The sequence below is a fragment of the Mesoplodon bidens genome (genome assembly GCF_964165515.1).
Source record: "Mesoplodon bidens genome assembly, chromosome: 3".
NCBI lineage: Eukaryota > Metazoa > Chordata > Mammalia > Artiodactyla > Ziphiidae > Mesoplodon > Mesoplodon bidens.
In genome coordinates this window covers 60,225,948-60,247,228 of record NC_138178.1, presented here as the reverse complement: position 1 = coordinate 60,247,228, position 21,281 = coordinate 60,225,948, and the positions used below count along the sequence as shown (strand labels likewise).

The 21,281-nt window shown below is 35.8% G+C and overlaps 1 protein-coding gene across 3 annotated transcripts in view; it reads right to left on the bottom strand.

The window, feature by feature from the left end:
- Positions 1 to 21,281, bottom strand: part of LRRC49 (leucine rich repeat containing 49) — a 131,962-nt gene that overhangs the window by 77,482 nt on the left and 33,199 nt on the right. For all 3 annotated transcript variants that reach the window (XM_081227435.1, XM_081227433.1, XM_081227434.1), the window contains 2 exons: positions 19,786 to 19,929; positions 2,257 to 2,318 (listed from right to left, as the gene is read on the bottom strand). In XM_081227435.1, the coding sequence (XP_081083561.1) occupies positions 2,257 to 2,318; positions 19,786 to 19,929 (206 nt within the window). The remainder of the gene's footprint in view (positions 1 to 2,256; positions 2,319 to 19,785; positions 19,930 to 21,281) is intronic.

Below are 21,281 nucleotides of genomic sequence, written 5' to 3'. Positions count from 1 at the left end.
TCATTATAAAATGTACTTTGGCAGGTCCCTCCAGCATTCCATGAGCTAGAGGAAGACCTGAGGATAGTACAGGGGTAGGGGAGCAGAAGGGCAAGCATCTCACTGCAGGTGCCCAGAGGGTGGACCTAGTGAGTCCACTCTGAGCCTTCTGCATCTACTTTGCCCAGGTTGTGCCCTTACCTGGAATGTCCAAGTGCCCTTCACTTTACTAAAGGTAAAGTGGGCTTTAGAGCTCAGCCCAGGGACCATCTCCTTCTAGGAAAGCTTCCTTTACTTCCCTTCCCCACAGTGATTTACATTTTCTAGTATCTCTGCGTATTACCACGACTAAGTTTAACTCGCTGTATTATAATTACCTATTCGTGTCTCTGTCTTCCTCACGTTCTGAGGGATATTTTGACCAGAGGCACTGGTTCTATTCAGATACATAGACGTGGATATGTGTCATTCATTCTCTAAATATATCTTGCATGCCTACTAGCAGAACTAAATGCACTGTTCTAATATCTGCAGGAAAACATACAAAAATGGTTCTCTCCACCAAGGCCATGGTCAACGTACCATTAAATATAGGTACCTATTTATCCCAAGTTGAAGCTCTCTGAATGCAGTAGGGTGCCATCACATTTTGGAACTTTCTGAATTTCCACCAGGTAATAGTTTATGCAAATGGACCTCTAAGAATCCAACAACTTGGTCAAAACCAAAAAAGCCCTACTATGTAACAGTCAATACATTTTTGTCTCCCCCAAAATGGATATACTGTTGGATATTTTCATTTGCTGGATGATATTTGAGAGTTATCCAGAGAAAGTCCTAAAAGGTACTTTTACCTTTATATACTGCTATTTCTACTCTTCTTGTATGTTATTCCTGGGTCACTGAACTGTAAAATTAGGCAGCTGTATCCTGCCAGGACTATAGCAGGACACTCGGGACATGAGGATACCATAATTATCACTACAAATCATCTACTTTCCCAGCTATCTGAGATATTTATGCCTTAAGTTAAAGCTCATGGAAATGTTTTCAAGGCTTGCACTCTCCTCCCAGATCCAATATATTCTCTATACCATCTCCTGGGCCATAGGCATCAACAGGAACAGAGCAGAAAGTGTACTTGACCTCAAAAGCAGATCACCTGGAAGCACTAGAGGAGGGTAAAGGGCTAAGCCTATGTAGAAACACAAAGAAAGCAATCAGTAAGAAAATGAAAGCCCTGGAACAGCCTTCAACCTAAACTGAAGAGAATATTAAAAGTTTTTCAGAAAACTTCAGAAGAGTAATAAGAGAATAATTATGGGTATTTCCTTTGAAACAACGCCTATATGCAAAATTCACCATCCATACTTAATCTCTACCTTTTAGAGATATAGTACAGGGATGTGGGGTTAACATAGGAAAAAGATGCAAACAGAAAATGTGCAAAAGCTCAACTGGTTTTTCGTAATCAGAAACATAGACCTAGAGCTCAGGAAAAGATGTGCTCTCAACACTTTTATACTTAGTTCTGACCCTCCTATAAAAGTAGGTTCAGAGAACAGTCTTGAAGTGAAACTAAAGAACTGAGGGGCAAAGGGGAAGGAGAAGAAGGAGAGAATTAGGGAAGGGTAGCTACTCCTTCTGCACTGAAAAGTCTGACTGCCCATCTCAGCTCCAGTTCTGAAATCTTCCATATTGACACTGAATGATGTGTCATCACAATAGAAAGGATGATATGCTTCAAATCTTTAGAAAACAAAACTTATACCTTTATATATTCTAATATACAGTCTTCTAGCTGCATTAGTTCTCTAAGTAGGGATACCAAGTTAGAAGTTACGGCCTAATATGCAAGTGGCTTAGTGACAAACATAGCCTGCTATGTCAAAATTGCTTAGTAGCTACACAGATTGTAGATGATAATTTATGAAAGAAATTCTAATTCAACTGACTAGTGCAGTTAAGCGTCAAACAAAGGACAGCAAAATATATGTTGAAATTTCCACGTACATGTTTTACAAAGGAACAACTCTAAAGTATAATTATAAAAAGCACATGTTATACTAATTTCATCATTTTAGCATCAGAGTCACTAATATACACAAGAGCTTTGTTTTTCCACAAAGAACTTTGTCACAGACAGCCCTATCATTTTCCAACTTAAAATCTTACATGCCAATAAATTACTCCAAGGTATTTACAATCTTAATTTAAAGCACTAGAACCCACACAATCAAGTTATTAACAAATGACAAGTTGGGAGTTTCCACTTACGTAGATATATTGTTGAAGCTGAGAAACAGACGTTGGAGGCAGGGCAAATTATCCACATCTCTCTAGAAGGAAACAGAAAGTAAAAATTTACCAGCTGAAAGAAGAAAAATATTAAAAAATGTCTTCTTGCTTAGCTGTTGAAATATATAGTCATTTCTATTTACTGCAACCTTGCTAGACCACTGATTTCTACTGGAGATGGAGCTCCATTCTTCTACACTGCAGATTAAATGGGAGGGTTTCAGTACATCCGCAGAACAAGCTGCACCACTCACAAGGTAAAAAGCACTGAAGAGAACAGAGGGAGATGCTGCTGCTGCTAGCCTCTTCAAGCATGCTTTTGGGAAAGGAGCCAAAATGCTACTTCAGCATTTCAACTGTAGCACAAATACAATATGATCAAACATTTGTTAAGCATCACTTCTAAAAAGAAGCTGCTCAAATGCTTTAAATTTTAAATTTATGCAATCAGCTTTCCAAACAGTACTGAGAATTTCAAAGCTACTTACCTCACTATTCTCAAACCCACAGAAATATACCACTCAGTTACAAATGAACCAGTACACTGACAATTCCCCTGTAACACTAAAAGTAGATCATAATAAGTGACAACAGAGGGCATCGTTAAGGACAAATTCCAATCTAAGCAAGAATCAGAGACTCTTACAATTGGAAATCTATGCTGTTCTGTTTAGGTTCAGCACCCCTGAGCAAAACACTGCTGTTTAAACATAGTTACCTTTAGCAAATACTGAAATGTTTGGGCCCAAATGATTTCTTACTAATTTTATTAAGCAAAAAGACACAAACCTTCTGAAAAGTATGACATATTCTGGAATACCAGAATCTTTAGAGGAAGCTTAGTAATTACCTATATTATTCACATGAGAAAAAGTAAACAGTTGAGGTTGTCGCAGGGACAGCGTGGGAGAAGGGTGGAAAGGTGACCCAGGACACATACTGTCATACATACAGAAGCCAAGAAAGGATAAGATTCCAGTTATCCTGACTTCCAATGCTCTGCTCTTTAAAATACTACACACAGTGCTACTTTCATATTAAATGTTTTTCATTTTTAAGGGCAATATTGTTTAAAATAATTCCTAGTTATATGAGATTGAATGGTGCTAATAAAAGTATGTACATTTTAAATATTATTGTGACCAATATTTAAACCCAATCAAAACTTGTTTTACTGTTTGCATAAGTCATCATCTTTTTTCCTCCCTCCTTTTCTTCCTCCCTTTTAAAACTACCATTATTTCCAAGACCCAGTAAAAATTTAGGCAATGCATTAAAATTACAGACAAGATTAGCTTTTCCAAAAACAGTTCATTGATTTATTTTTAAAAGCTTGTTATACCAAGAAAACATAATAGTGATAGAATTGTGGCAGAGCCACGTCTCACTGATTTTTGAGAGGACATAGGAGAAATGAATCTGGCTTAAGACATTCTCCCACATAGCTTCCCTTGTGTACCATTCTTCAACATTTTCTCAACCCCTTAGACCCTAATCCATGTAAAAGGAATACAACTACCAGTGATCAAAACACTGGCTATGTATACCATTCACTTGGCATTACCATTCTCAGGCCCACCCCTGAAAAGCCTGTTCCACAGATGTGAGTTAGTGATTTTGAGAGTTTTCCAACCATGGTCAAAGAATAAGTCTTCAGAAAACAGAAAGACAATCAAATTTGTCTCACTGGGTGATAGGCTCTATATATTGGCAAACTTCTTGAATCATCTCCACCAGCTACCTCTCTCTGATCTTCCCAGAAATGAGAGTAGAGTGGGGGAGGGGAGGAGAGCTGGATTACCTCTTTTTGTTCCAGGGCCCTAATTTCCAAAGGAAAGGGTAGCTTGCTTCCTATCTGGTCTCTAGAAATTTAGAGTCACAGCCAGATTGAAAGCCTTCTCTGTTTGAGGAATCCCTCTTCTCCTAAATTCTTCCTGGAACCTACGTGAGATATTTCTGGGCATAAATATTGTTTGCTGACATCTAACTGGTTGAAACTGAGAAGCAGTAGCTGGAATCTCCTTTGAATCAAGGCACCTTAAAAAAAAATACACTTGTCTCTTTGAGCCCCAGCCTACCACTTTCAAAGACTACAGACACACAGATACCTTTCAAGACATAATTTTTTTGCTATTAAAATATAAACTCAAATTACATCAGGTATAAATTGTGAGAAAAGGGTTTTTAAGTTTATTTGATTATAGTGTTTTGTACTTATCTTCATTTAAGAAACAAAATTTTACCAGAAATTTTTATCAAATTTTCAAAATTATTAACTCTCATTACCTGATAGAGCTATAAAAAATATTCACAAGTTGAAAAACTACAAATCAGAATTCAACTACACATACCCCAAAAACCATTTTAGTAGATGGCCTTTCCAGAACTTTAAAAAGCAAAATAATTACCCACAGTAAGTTTTGTTGTTCCAAATTTCATTCCTATAAGAAAACTGTAACTTTAATTTTTCTAGCAATTCTAAGATATACTTTGTAATGAATTTCTAGCATTACAATAGACAAAAAGAGAACATCCTATTTATCGTATCAATTATCTATGCATGAGTTATTTACAGAAAAAAAAAAAAGATTGCTGAAAGCTACTAGAAGATGGTTGCTCTAATATGAGAGTAAACCAAAGATGTAGAAGCATAAGATCCAGGAATTTGATTCACTATTGGAGGGAGGCAAGAGAAATCCAAGGATGTCATCTCCATAGTAGGCCTAAGGGCAACCAGTCTACATTAGAGACAGAGGACAGAAGACTCCAGAAGGGGTATCTTTGAAGACAGAAATTGAAACATAGATTACTTGAGATCTTTGCCAATACAGAGAAGAATTTTAGAGTTCTCTTGGGGAGTTTGGACATTAATTAATGGTACTTAAATAGAACCTTCAATTAATGGGAGAAGTGAGACAGTTATTAATGCCAGAGAAACAAAAGTTCAACATAATGGTCCAATATTCACTTTGAAAAGCTCATCTTGCTGTGCCAGACAATCCTAATCTATTATATCATAAATTCATCAATTTGAAGCCACTGCACTGAAAGACCCACCTTAAACCAGACCCCCAAGAAATCTCAAAAATAAATGTCTTGCCTTAGCCCTTAAAGACATGACTAAGACTATGTCAGGGAAATGTGCTCTTCTTGCCAATAAGTAATAATCTCAGTTTTTCTTTATCAGCAGGTTATTCTGGTGCCACTTTGGGGAAGCCAGCACTCAACAATCTGCTTATCAAAAATATATATAATTATTTTGGAATAATGGGGAAAGGAGAAATAAGGGATTAAAGATAAGTTAAGAAAGCTAAATCCTCATAACTTTGAGAAAAAGTCAGCACATTTATTTCACTGTCAAGTGTCAAACACTACCAGAAATTCTTTGCTGGAGGTAACTATTTCACAGGCAGTGAAACTATTGCAAAGAGGCAATAACATACCTAAGATAAGAAAAAGAAGATGAAATAAAATATTTACATATAGGGGAATATTTATAGCTCCTCTGTTAACCTTCTCTTAGTGTCAAATTTATTATATTTAACAAAACACGATTCCAGAATCACATTCAAAATGTTTTAAAGTAAGACTCAAAACCATTTTATATATTTAAAAAATATAATCCTTTAAAAATAGACCTTAAAAATTACTTACTACAAGATTATGAGAGGATTATAATTCTTTATTTTTCAAAAGAATAATGACCTGCTGTTTTAGAAACATGCTTGTCCTACTCAACTCAGAGAGTTTTCCATATTCCTAAACTTCACAAAAGAACGAAATGATTCAGCAATCTGACTATTTGTAGAACATCTATTACTGGAGCTATTTTTAGAGCAGCCTCCTGAAGAGGAATAAGGAAGAAGAAGGGTGAAGAGATAGAGGCTTTGGCATGCATCAAGGAGCACAAAGATGACTATAATAAAACCACGGCTACTCTCATTTTGTTATCTATTCTGTTATACCAAAAAGTCAGAGTTAAAATATGTATGGGTAATAATTTTAATTTTGAGAAGTAAAAACAGATTTATTAACAAAGCACTGAATAAGTTTGAAAAAAAACAAAGAAAAAAGTATTCTTTTCTATAAAAAGCTTTATAAAATTAATTCCAAAATAACTACTTGCTATAGCCATCACTTTGTAACACAGACACATATTATATGAGGAATAATATGTGTAAGCCGTCATATCAACAACTCATCATACTTTTTTTTTTTTTTTTTTGCGGTACGCGGGCCTCTCACTGTTGTGGCCTCTCCCGTTGTGGAGCACAGGCTCCGGACACACAGGCTCCGCGGCCATGGCTCATGGGCCCAGCCGCTCCACGGCATGTGGGATCTTCCCAGACCGGGGCACGAACCCGTGTCCCCTGCATTGGCAGGCGGACTCTCAACCACTACGCCACCAGGGAAGCCCTACTCATCATACTTTTATTTGCCATGAAAAAAGTCCATTATCTGCCTCTATTATCCAAAGGCATTAATATGTGTATCTACTTTTTATATTTATTTACTACTCATTACATGACAATGGATATCAGTCAATCTAGCTGCAAGCTACTCTTTCAGTCTGATTTTCTTCTATACACTGTTGTAATTCCCCCCATATAAAAAGGAAATAAAAACCAGATTAATAAACACGCACTGATGCTCTAAGAGATTTCCAGTCTTTATAATCTAAGAGAGCTAGATATAACAGCTATGAGGAAAAATAGAAAAAGTCTCAATTTCAAAATCATAGGCCTTTCCACATCTGAATTTGTAGTTCAAATTTACATCACATGCATGATCTAACAAGACTCCTCATAAAAAGGGTCCCCAGCATTCTCGCCCCCACCACTCCTGGCAAAACTCACTGGAAAGACACAAACTCAATTCAGACTTTATGGCATTTGGACGATCCCAAATGATCAAGTTATGGGAAAAAAATTACTGTGAGCAAGAGTAAGCATAAATTTTAGGCAACAAATGTAGAATTACCAAAAACTTAAGAAAATATAATAACTTGATAAGGACTATGGAATATCTATGTTTAAAATTATTAGAGAAATAAATGAATCAAAACATGAGGGAAAAAAGATGCTATAAATAAAGGTATCTGGGCATTTATTTTTTTTAAATCCATGCAGAACTTCTAGAAACAAAAAATTATGGTCATTATTAAAAACTCATGGATGGACTGAAAATCAGATTAGACAAAACTGAGGAGAAAGTTAGTGAACTGAAAGATAGCATTAAAGAAGTAAAACTCATGCAGAAATGTAGCAGAGAAAAATAAGAATGATGGAAATTTTAAGAAACAAAACTAGAACAAGAAGGTCCATACCATGTCTAGCAGGTGTGTAAGAAGTAGAAAAAGAGAAAGTGGGAGAAGGCAATATCTGAAAATATAAAGGCTCAGAATGTTCCCATAATTAGTGAAAGAAATGAATCTGAAGATTCATAAAACACAAATATCAGGTATGCTAATAAAATTACCGTATTTAATCAAATCTAAGATACCATCTCACAATTATTTTATGTAACACTGGTGAAAATAAACTTATGATTAACCAATAATAAAATATCACTTTGAATTTTTATTTCATTATTACTGAAAGAGCTCTTTTAGATTTACTTAACCATACTTTTAACCAAATATCATTCTTATTCACACATAAAATCTAAGCAAATTAAATTCATTAAATTAATGATCTCCCCAAATATCTCCATGTATTATAAAGCTAGAGTTATTAGACAGTATAGTCTTGGCATAATGGTAGACAAATAGATGTAATAGAATAGAAGGTTCAGAAAAAGACATTTGATTATAACTCAATTTTGAAAAAGAAACCAATTTAATTCAATGGGGAAAGCAAGGTCTTTTGAATAAAAGGCAATGGAGCAAATAGACATCCCTATTTGGGAAAAATGAATCATGACCTCTACATCTCACACCATACACAAAATATAATTAAAGGTGGATGACAGACATAAAATGAAGGTAAAACTATAAGTCTTCTGGGAAAAAACAGAGGACAACATATTTACGATATTGGGATAAGCAAAGACCTTTTAGACAAGACAAAAAAGGCACTAATGATAAATGGGCAAAAGACTTGAACTGATACTTCACAAAGGGATATGCCAGGATGGCCAATAAGTAATTGGAGAGATGCTCAATATCATTAGTCACTAAGTAACTGCAAATTAAAACTACAATGAAGGGCTTCCCTGGTGGCGCAGTGGTTGAGAGTCCGCCTGCCGATGCAGGGGACACGGGTTCGTGCCCCGGTCTGGGAAGATCCCACATGCCGCGGAGCGGCTAGGCCCGTGAGCCATGGCCGCTGAGCCTGTGCGTCCGGAGCCTGCGCTCCGCAAGGGGAGAGGCCACAACAGTGAGAGGCCCGCATAACGCAAAAAAAAAAAAAAAAAAAAACTACAATGAAAATCATAGTATCACTAAACTTATAAAGACTGTCAATGTCAAATGTTGGCAAGGATGTGAAGCAATTAGAATTCTCACTTATTGCTGGTGGGAGTGTAAAATGGTATAATCACCTTATAAAACTGTTTAGCAGTCTCTAATAAATTTAGACACCCACCTACCTCATGGCTCAGTAATGATACACCTACATATTTATGTAAGAGAAATAAGAGTATATGTCCACCAAAGTAAGTATATAAATAAAAGACCACAAGAATATTCATAGCAGCTTTATTTGTAAGAGCCCAAAATTGGAAATACCGAAGATGCTTGTGAGCAGAAGAATGAAAATGCAAACTGTATTTACACAATAATTACACTCAACAAGTAAAAAGAACTACTAATACACACAGCAAAATGGAGGAATATCAAAACATTATGTTTAGTACACAAAAGTGTACATACTTTATATTTATATATATATATATATATATATATATATATAAAATAAAAATTTCAAAAACAAGCAAAATTAATCCATAGGGATAAAAGTCAGGAAACCTCTGGGGCAGGGAAAGGCATTGATTGGAAAGGGGCAAAAGGAACTTTCTGGAGTGATAGAAATGTTTTCTCTCTTAACCTGGGTGGTAGGCAAATGAAAGTACACTTATATAAAAAAATTATTTTTTTAACTGTACAGTTAAGATTTGTGTATTTTACTGTATCTAATTATACTTCAATAAAGTATGGAGGGAAAGTTTTCATATTTAGAGTTCAACTTCTGAATCCCTATTTAAATAATAATGTCCATGCTTTTCACACAATATTGTCTTCTGTGCCATCAAGAACATTGGTGATGCAATATATCCTAAAGTGTGCTCTATTATCATCTACAGGATCTTCTTCCAAGCTGCTGACAACCATTCTTATGTTTTGATATTGTTAAGGTAAAGAAACACTAGTGCTATGGTCTGAATGTTTGTGTCTCCTCTAAATTCACATGTTGAAATCCTAACCACCAAGAATGGTGGTATTAGGAGGTACAACCTTTGTGAGGTGTTGAAGTCATGAGGGTGGAGCCCTCATGAATAGGATTAGTGCCTTATAAAAGAGACCCCACAGAGAGCTCTAGCCTCTTCCATCATGTGAGGACACAGAGAGAAAGTGACAGCTATGGACCAGGAAGAAAGCTCTCACCAGAATGTAACCATGCTGGCACCTTGATCTTGGATTTTCTAGACTCCAGAACCATGAGAAATAAATTTGTGTTGCTTATAAGCTACCCAGTCTGGGCTATCTTGTTATAGCAGCCCAAATGGACTAAGACACAAGCATTAATTATCCATGCAGCTTCCTGTTGCTTTGAAATTTCTTTCACCTATTCCAAGGAGTTTGCTCAATTTCTCCTGCCTTCAGTTATATTGTTTGGCATGTGATAAGCAACTTCTCTGAACCTATCTCAGTAGCAAAATGTAACACAGCTTTGTCAAATGTGGTTATCTTCCTGTTAAAGTATTTGATTGTTAATTAGCAAAAAATGTGGAATTGCAGTCATTCCTCCAATGTATGTTTCACTAATATTAAATTTAGGTCTTTGCTGTTCTATTTCCATGCCTTTTTGAATAGAGTAATATTTCACTTCAATTCCAAATCATTGTATAATCTTTTAAAATACATTTTGAAGAGTAAACTCAACACATGTAATACCAACAATTGAAATGACAATAATATAAACAGTTATAACCAAGTTCACATATATATAGCAGTGAAATTGCTGCAGCCTGTCCAATAGTGATTTTAAGATGCCATATGTAGATTGTAAGACATATTCAGATTTGAGAGTTGCTGACATACAGAAAAATGCATGTCTCAAATTGGTCAAATATGGTAGTTCCACATCTAAACACATCATAGTGAGTCTGAAGGACTTCAAAAAGAAATCTTGGGGCTTCCCTGGTGGCGCAGTGGTTGAGAGTCCGCCTGCCAATGCAGGGGACACGGGTTCGTGCCCCGGTCCGGGAAGATCCCACGTGCCGCGGAGCGGCTTGGCCTGTGAGCCATGGCCGCTGAGCCTGCGCGACCGGAGCCTGTGCTCCGCAGCGGGTGAGGCCGCAGCAGCGAGAGGCCCGCGTACCGCGAAAAAAAAAAAAAAAAAGAAATCTTATAATCTTAAAATAGAGGAAGAAAAAGACTGCCTACAAAAAATGATAGTAGACAGTTTAATTATAATAATAGAAAGCCAAAGACAATGGAATATGAGCTTCAAACATCTGGGAGAAAAACAACAACAAAAACACCAAACAATTTGGTTTGATTCAACCAAATCAAACAGTCATGAGTAAAAATGAAATAAATTATTAGACAAACAAACTGAGAGAGCTTACTACCACCAGAGCCATAGGAACTTTATCTAAATTATGTATTTGGGGAGGAGTAGTGAACCCAAACAAGCATGTGGATGAATCCAAATAAGCATTGACTGAAAACATAGGAATTAAAATACCTAAATTGGGTAGTAAAAAGAATAAAAAGGAAATATTAGACAACAAAAGCATGCCACATGGGAGGACTTTACTGGATTAAATGATTCTAAGGTCCTTATTTGAGAAGAGGGTAGGGATGTGTATTAACACTATAACTTAAGACAAGTGTGTATTTTAAAATGGTAAGACTAACCATTAAAGTGAAGAAGAATAGAGAAAATTCCATCAACTTGAAATAAGACAGAAGAAAAAAAAACAGCACAGGAAAAGCAGGACAAATAGAAAGTGTGAAATAACATCAAAGTGATAAATGTAAATATATCAGTAATCACAATTAGTAACAGACAAAAGTCTCTGGTCAGAAGACAGATCCTCAGATTGTAAATTTAAAAAGGAGTGTGCAGGGGCTTCCCTGGTGGCACAGTGGTTGAGAGTCCGTCTGCCGATGCAGGGGACACGGGTTTGTGCCCCAGTCCGGGAAGATCCCACATGCCGCAGAGCGGCTAGGCCCGTGAGCCATGGCCACTGAGTCTGCGCATCCGGAGCCTGTGTTCCGCAACGGGAGAGGCCACAACAGTGAGAGGCCCGCGTACCACACACACAAAAAAAGGAGTGTGCATTCTTTATAAGAAAAAGGCTGAAAGTTAAAGAACACTTAATATGATTCACTGAGAAGAACTCAACAACACTACTGTTAATATTCCTGCCCAAAGTACATAACAAGAATCTAATCATTAGGAAACAATTAGACAAGTTCAAACTGAGTAACATTCTACAAAATAATAAACTGATATTCTTCAAAAATGTCAATGTCAGGAAATATAAAGAAAGACTCAGGTATCATCCCAGATTAAAGATGACTAGGGAGACATAAAAACTGAATGCAGGGGCTTCCCTGGTGGTGCAGTTGTTGGGAGTCTGCCTGCCAATGCAGGGGACACGGGTTCGTGCCTCAGTCCGGGAAAATCCCACATGCCACAGAGCAGCTGGACCCATGAGCCATGGCTGCTGAGCCTGCGTGTCCAGAGCCTGTGCTCCACAACGGGAGAGGCCACAACAGTAAGAGGCCTGCGTACCGCAAAAACAACAACAACAACAGAAAAACTGAATGCAATGTATGATCTTGGATTTTCTTTTGCTATAAAGGACACTACTGAGATAATTGGGAAAATCTGAATGGGAACTATAGATTAGATATTAGTATCAGATCAATGTTAATTTCTTGATTTTGATAATTATAAAAAACAACCAAAAGAAAGCTGATATTAACATTAGACTAAATAAATGTTAAGGCAAGAAGTATTGTTAGCTTCATGATATATAACTACATACTTAGAACAGTGCTTGGCATGTAGCCCACGCTGATAAAATACTTACAAAATGAAGGAGTTAGTAGTAAAGGCAGTTAATACATAATTATAAAAGAAACAATTTACCAGGAAGATACATCAATTTAAATCTTGTAAGCACCTAGAAACATAGCTTTCAATATTGACCACATACTAGGCAAATATACTGATAGTAAGTATTGACCATAAATAGTAACTGCACACTAGGCAATAAAGCAAACCTTAGCAAACCAATTACATATAATCAACATTCACTGGCCACAATGCAATTAAATTAGAAAAGAATGACAAAAAAAGAGTAATAAATCCATACATATCAAAAAGTTTAACTACACTCTTAAATATGCACCTGGATCAAAGAAGAAATAATGGAACTTAGAAAATATTTAGAACTAAATAATAATAAAAATACTAAATTTCAAAACTTCTTTGAAGAAGCTGAAGTGGCAGCTAGAGGGAAATTTATAGCCTTATATGCTTATATCAAAAAATAAAAAAGACTGAAAACCAATGTATCAAATACCTAACACAAAACTTTAGAGAGAAAAATTTTTAAATAGAGGAAATAAGAAAGATAAGAACAAAAGTCAATAAAATAATATTTTTAAAAGCTGTAAGAGGGGTTCAAGAAAGCTAAAAGCTGGTTCTTTGAAACTACTAGTAAGATAAACAAACCTCAGACAATACTGATCAAGAAAAAAGAAAGTATAAATAAGCATTATTAGAAGTGACAAGAGGGGGCTTCCCTTCCCTGGTGGCGCAGTGGTTGAGAGTCCGCCTGCCAATGTAGGGGACACGGGTTCGTTCCCCGGTCTGGGAAGATCCCACATGCCGCGGAGCGGCTGGGTCCGTGCGCCATGGCCGCTGAGCCTGTGCATCCGGAGCCTGTGCTCCGCAATGGGAGAGGCCACAGCAGTGAGAAGCCCGTGTACCGCAAAAAAAAAAAAAAAAAAGAAGTGACAAGAGGAACAAGATTATAGATAGAGCAGCCAAAAAATGAAATAAAAAAAGAATTTAGATGAAAAGAAACTACAATGTATCAAAACTGAGGTCCACTATTACACTGAGTCAACAGTTTAAAACTATGCAGACTATTTTACAAGAAAAATTCTACCAAAATATTCAAGGAACAGATCATCTTTATCTCATATAAGCTGAGATTTATACCAAATAGGAAATCAAAATAGGGAATCACAGAATATTAAAATAGGAAGCACTCTTCAACTTATTTTATGAGGCTAGTATGACCCTGATAGCAGAAAAGAACAATAAAAAGAAATTACAGGCCAATATCATTTATTATCATTTATTATCATTATTATCATTTATTCACAACATTATAGTTGTGAATATTGTGAATCAAATATTAGCAAACAAAAAAGGAATGTGTATGATATATAGCCCATAACATACATAACAACCCAAAATGCTAGAATGACTTATTATTACAAAAATCTTGTAATATAATTTTCAAAATTAAGGTTAAAGAAGAATCCATATGATCAGTCTAAGGATTGTAGAAAAATTATTGAATAAAATCCAACAACCACTCATAATATAAACTCTAAGCAAACTAAAAATAGAGGATAATTTCTTCAGACTGATAAATGGCATTTAGCAAACATAGACAGTGATGCATTTCCTTTAAAATCAGGAATAAGGCAAGGATGACCACTTTTGTTTCTTTATTCAACTTTGTACTAGAGGTTAAATAAAACTTCAGTCTAGCTCAGGCAAATAAGTAGAAACCAAATATATAATGATTAAAGAAAAACTATCATTGTTCGAAAAAAATTATAATTGTCTAACCAGAAAATCTAAGATAATCTACAGACACATTATTAGAATTGTTAAGTGTCTGAGCAAGGTTTCTGGATTTAAGGTCAATGAACCAAAATCAACTGTGGTTCCATATACTAATAACAGTAAGAAATCTATTTCTGACCAAAAAAACTTACAATGACAACAAAAAAGTATAAGATATATGGAAGATATCTAACAAAAAACAAATAAGTGATCTATGGAGAAAAGCATAAAAATCATCAAATGAGACATATGAATTGAGAAATGTGCTCTAGTCATACTATGCCATTCATATTAATATACCATGTTCACATTATGATATTGAGCCTGCAATGTCATAAAAACGTCAGCTGTCTTCAATTTAAAAGATAGTCCAATCAAACAGACCAGTAAGGCTATTCGTGAAACTTAACATGCTATTTTTAGAATGTATACAGAAAAAGAAAAGACCAAGATAATTTTTTTTTTAAAAGGAAGGAAGGCTGGGAAAGGAAGGAAAGGGAAAGGAAGATTGGGGACCTCATTCTACTAGCTCTTAGAACATAATAGAAAGTTATAGTTATTACGACAGTGTTATATTGGAACATGGATAGAGACCAAATAAACAGACCAGAGAGGCCAGGCATAGACCCATGCATGTGTGGATATTTAATTTGCTAAAGGAAGATACTGCCAAGGGGAGAGGGAAGAACAAAAAGAATTCACTTTTCAATAAAACGTGCTGGGACAATTGGTAATCCATGAGAAAAGAAAAAAAAGAAACTGGATTTCAACTGCACATCACAAGCAAAAGTCAATTCCAAATAGATGAAACACCTCTATGTGAAGAATAACTTTAAAACTCTTGTTAGACAACACAGAAAAATATCTTTATGTCCTCAGCCCATAAGAAAGGATTTTTCAAACAAAAAGAAGAAACAATAAAGGAAACTATTGATGATTTTTTACTTCTGTTTCTGAAAAGACAGCAGAAACAAAAGAAATACTACAGATCAATATGAAAAAGAAAAAAAATGTTATTACAGTGGGCAAAGGATAAGGCTATTTGCAGAAGAGGCAATCTCAATATCAAAAATGAAAAAAAGATGAAAGGCATTCAATCTCACTGGAAATTAAAATTAAAATCTCAATATAATATATACAATTTCATAGTTACAAGACTGGCAGAAATGAAAAGGTCTGACAACATCAAGTGTCACTAAGGTTGTGAGGTTAAAGGAACCCTCGGGTAATGCTGATGGGAATGTAATTTGGTACAACCACTTTGAGAAAAACGTGGTGCTAGCTGATAAAATGAAATGATGTGCATAATCCTGGCACCCAGCAATGCTTCTCCCAAGTATCCACCACTGAGCATTATTTTTCAAATGCAGGTTGCAACCAATTTTTCATTCGTCAAGAAATCAATTCAGTAGATTGAGACTAACTTTTTTTGAGACCAACATTTTTTAATGAGATAGAATAGACTAGGATATACCAGAATGGATTGCAGTAAGGGTAGGTATAGTCATGAAATCCTTGTTTCCATTATTTATAATGCACTAATATAAATATGTATTTAATTACTGGGTTTCAATGTAAATTTTATTTATTACCATAGATTATGGCTAAAAAATGTCTGAAAGCCACTGTCCTGGAGAAATTGTTATAATTATGCACAAAAAGACATATACAAAAATGTTATTTCTTCTTAATGACAAAAAATTAGAAATAATGTCCATGAAGAGAAGAATAAATATTTAGTTACAATCACACAGTGTGATACTATATAACAATGGAAATTAGTGAACTGGAGCTACAGGTATCAACATAGATAAATCTCAAAGCATAATAAAAGTAACTTACAGAAGATATGTACGGTTTGATGATATCATTTACAGAACACTTAAAAGCATGCAAAATAATTACTTCATTGTTTAGGGGTACATATATGGGATTGTTTAGGGATATATACAGGAAAAGGAAAAAGACATGCATAGGAATAAACACCAAATTCATAACTGTGGTTACCTCTGCAATGGAGGGAGGGAATGTGTTGGAGGAGGGTTACATAGTAGGCCTCAACTATATTTAAAAGGTTTTTATTTATTAAATTCATTGGTGGACATACAAATGTTTGTAATATTATTTCCTATTCTTTGGGAATGTCTGAAATGTTTCATAGTTTTTTAAAAAGGAAAGATACCATATAAACTTAAAAGACATTTGGTTAGAAATTTATAAAATTTCCAAGAAAAAGATTAGTGAATTTAATACAATAAACAATGACTTTTCTATATCGAAAATACCAGTGAAGAAGGTTTCTGATAAGATGGTAAAGTAGGTAATGTCTTTGTTTCATCTCCTTCCCAAGATTCAGTGGGTGAAACAAACAAAAAATACACAAAATGAGTGAATCCATGGAAATGATAATAACAAGAGAGCTATTAATAGATCAACATTTTTGATGAATTTCAGGAAGGTGGAAAGCAGATAGGATCTTATTGGAGATAACCCTGAACAGAGAAAACTGCAGCTCAGAACTGGCAGGAGAGATGCTGCACTGCAAATGCAGCAATTCCTTCCAAAAGAATGCCATCTTCCACGCTCAAAGTGAGTACATACAAAGAACAGGCGTGGACTATGGGTAACTGTGGCTAATCAAGTAGATGTGTTATTAAAGATCTATCTACTCAACAGTCATTCCTGGAACACCAGCAAACCCAACCCACCCCCAGCCCACTCCCACCCCTGCCATGCACACACGCAACCGGGTTCAGAGCAGCTGGCTGAAGAAAACCTCAGCTAGAGCCTCAGGATCTGTTCTCTAACAAAACAGTATCAAGGAGGGATGGACAGCATGGGTATTTTATCTATGGAGATGGTTAATAACTGCTACAGTAGAACCAGAGGGGGAAAAGGAATGGCAATTTCAGCTGGCACAAAAGTTGCTGAAGTCCTTCTTACCCACACCCACACACATACACAAAGTAGTTTTTCTTATTTTGGCAGTTACACAGTGAGGCTGCCTATTCCCTTCCACTCACGCTAAAGGGAAGTCTGCCAATGTGTGGGATTCAACAACTTACACAAATCTAGTGATCATTCTAGGGAGAGATTTTATGGTTAAAAAGACCTATTCAGCTGCACAGGAGAGCCAGCCACTCCTTAACATAGTACTTCATTTAAGGATTGCCAGCTATTGAGGAAAATCAAAACCATAAGAGAAAAAAAAGCAAAAAGAATTAGTATGATAATTGATACTGGAAAAAAAAAGAGACAGTTAAAAAAAAAAAAGAATCCTCGGATTTAAAAGTCTCTTGGCTCTTTTAGGAAAAGGATGCGTCAAAAAAGAAATAGAGGGCTTCCCTGGTGGCGCAGTGGTTGAGAGTCCACCTGCCGATGCAGGGGACACGGGTTTGTGCCCCGGTCCGGGAAGATCTCACATGCCGCAGAGCGGCTAGGCCCGTGAGCCATGGCCGCTGAGCCTGCGCGTCTGGAGCCTGTGCTCCTCAACGGGAGAGGCCACAACAGTGAGAGGCCCTCGTACCGCAAAAAAAAAAAAAAAAAGAAAGAAAAGAAAGAAAAAGAAATAGAGCTGGAAAAGTTTCTGATCTTTTCTTACACATATATTAACAATATCCAATCAATTAATATGCATGATACTTATTATCATAATTATACCATATGCATAATACTTAATAAATCTTTTTCACTTTTGAAACTAAGACAATTTCCTTTTCCATAAGATGTTTACTGCTGCCTAATCTATAAACAGTAATGATTAGACATAATACTCAATAGGAAATTCAGTAAGCAAATTCCTGGATGTGTATTATACATTTTCCAAATGAAAGACAAAACAGAGACAGGAATATGCTAAGGCCAATAGATTTCTGTACTCCACTCTACCAAAGCTTTTTGGATTCTTATCATACCCAATGTCCCTAGGACAGATTAAGTCCAGTCTGAACAGTTCTAGAGACAGCAATGTAACAGATTAATATGGGTGTCATTTAAAATAAACAAGCCATTTCCAATATTTAAATCCAATCTGGGGGAAGAGCTGGCAGAATTTAGAGGTTCTGGGATAAATCCATGTCTTAGAGAAGGTTCTGAAATTATCCCAACCTCCTAGAAGATATGACCATTACTTGGCTCAGACTTTCTGGGAAAATTTCAAAATGAAACCAATCTGTAAAATGAGGTCTAGAGATAAGGCATCATCTGTCTCCCAGCTTTTTCCAGTGTATCACTTACAGTACATTTAACTATTTACTAAGGAACTCAATGTCTTGAAAAAGTTAAAAATCAGATCTTACCTTTAAAAGTGCTTAAATAATACCCAAAGAAAACCTAATGTAGTTTTTCTATTGCATGTAAACAAAGGAAACTTGTTAAAAGAACAAATGTTTTTATAAATCCTCAGATGTCTTCTTGGCCTGTATCATGTCATACAGCTGAAAGTCGTATTTCTAGAGCTCTTCATATATTCACAAGTTCAAAATACCCGAGCATCAAGCTGTTATTTAGTTGCTAAACTTGAATAAAACTATAAATCTAATGAAGTTCATCCTCAGAGTTCCAGAGTAGCCTTTCTATAGTTTTGTCCCCACAATGCCAGCTCTTCCTCCTGCTCACATGCCAGCTTTCTACCATATTTATATCTTTTTTCAGAGCCAGCAAGCCAAAAAGGACACTAGAGGTGATCTAGCCCAATGTCTTCATTTTGGAGAAAAGTAAACTGAGGTTTACAGAGTTAAAGTGATTTACCCAAGGTCACACAGATAATGAGAGCTGAAGCAGACCTGCACTTGGCCTCTCATGTCCTATGTAACAATGCTTTTTCCACCATACCAAGCTGCCTTTGAAAAACTGCAAAGAATATGACATTTATGCTTGCCTTCAAAGCCCTCAACCACTTCTCTCTGTGCCTTTTCCCTCTCGTTGCAACAAGTTATCAACTTTCAGTCAACAATAACCTTCTTTCTTATTAATTCTATTCCTATAACAACACAGGAAAGGATTCAGTATTCATTTACTGATAACACTTGTGCTCCTAATTTTACATTTATCTTTTAGAATGGAAAACACCACATTTCCCAAATCAAAATATTATAAAGCTTAACAATTATATACGCAATTTAAATTCAGAAAAAAACTAAATTACTTTAGATTCTTACTTTGCAGAAAGCGATGCTATAACATTTATTTCATTCCCTTAAAAGAAAAGCCAGAGGGCTTCCCTGGTGGCACAGTGGTTGAGAGTCCGCCTCACGATGCAGGGAACACGGGTTCGTGCCCCGGTCCGGGAAGATCCTACATGCCGCGGAGCGGCTAGGCCCATGAGCCATGGCCACTGAGCCTGCGCGTGCAGAGCCTGTGTTCCGCAACAGGAGAGGCCACAACAGTGAGAGGCCCGCGTACCGCAAAAAAAAAAAAGAAAGAAAAGCCAGAAATCACATATTGATTCCATTTTAATACTCACCACAAAAGTGATTTGATTGTGTCGCAGGTTAAGCTCAGTTAGTGAATCCAGCCCGTTAAGATTATCAACATGACTTAAAAGGTTCCTGGCAAGATTTAAAACTCTCAAATCACACAAATGATTGACATTTTCAATTTTGGTAATCTGTTAAAAAATGAGGAAGGGATGATTAGCAGGCATAAATCTCAGATGTGCATGTTATAAAAATAAAAGACATAGTCATTGAATTCAGTGACAAGTTTATATGAAGACATTTCAAAATCTATTTCCAGTTTCCTCTGTTGTAGATATTATGAAGTTACTTAACTTGTGAAGATTAACTAACAGAACATGTTTTATAATTTGACCATGGTAAGTATATTTTACCAAATAATCAGTAAGTCCATTGCTTGGGCATCTCTAAGTGCCTAACACTGTGCCAGGTCCCATGAAGGTGAAGAGAAATATACGTACTAGCTGTGAAATAGAAACTGTGAGCCCAAGGCATAAGCTCACAATGTTTTGATAAAACAAGACTACCTTTTGAGAGAAAAGGCAAGGAAAAGGAATGATACCAAGTTCCCCTTGTTAATTGTCCATTTATACTGCAGGATCCTGAGAGCAATCAAGAGTCTGAATGGAAAAGATTCAAGGAACTAGGATCCCCAGTAGAGGGTGAGGATGGATATTCTTTATTAGTGAAACTGCTTAAGAGAGGAGATAGATAATGTTTAGGCAGGGTACAATATGGTGGACTTGAATTATGGAATATACACATGCATATAAGCACTGAACTGCAGCAGAGGAATTTGAGTTGCACAAGTAAGGATAAGTTAAAGGGCATAGCCTGTGAAATGATGAGAGCTCAACATGATTTTCAGCCCCACTACTGTAATACAGTAAGCATAGCACAACGGGATGAGTTTCTACATGACCCAGAAATAGGGCTTCTTGCAGAGGGCTTCAACCTTTTAATGTAATGTACTTAAGTACATTACAATGAGTAATAACAATGAGTTATATACAACACTTTTCTTCTGAACATTAAAACAAATTTCACAATCACTGAAGATTAATTTTCTCATCTGTATTGCCATCACAATATTATTTGAAATTTTCTATTTAACACTTCAAAGCAGATATTGGCTAAAATAGCCTTTTTTTAAGATTTATAATCCAGTTTTCTATGATATTGTTTGGACCTTCTCTTATAGTCAAGAAATACCATCTAGATTTCACCTACATTCAAGAGGAGAAACCTAAGTATATTTATCACAAATTCAATAATATATAAAGATAATATATGACCATGCTTTAAAATTTGTCCTGAGATTTTTGGTGTAACTAATGTAAAATGAAAATAAAATCTGTAAAAGAAGAAACAAGTTTATCAGTATTTGCAGATTACAGAACTGGACAGTAAGACATAGACAAAAACATTTCAAAACTAAATAGGTGATAGAATTTAAAATGTATAGAATCAGCAAAAAGTAAAATAGACACTGTAGAAAATCAAT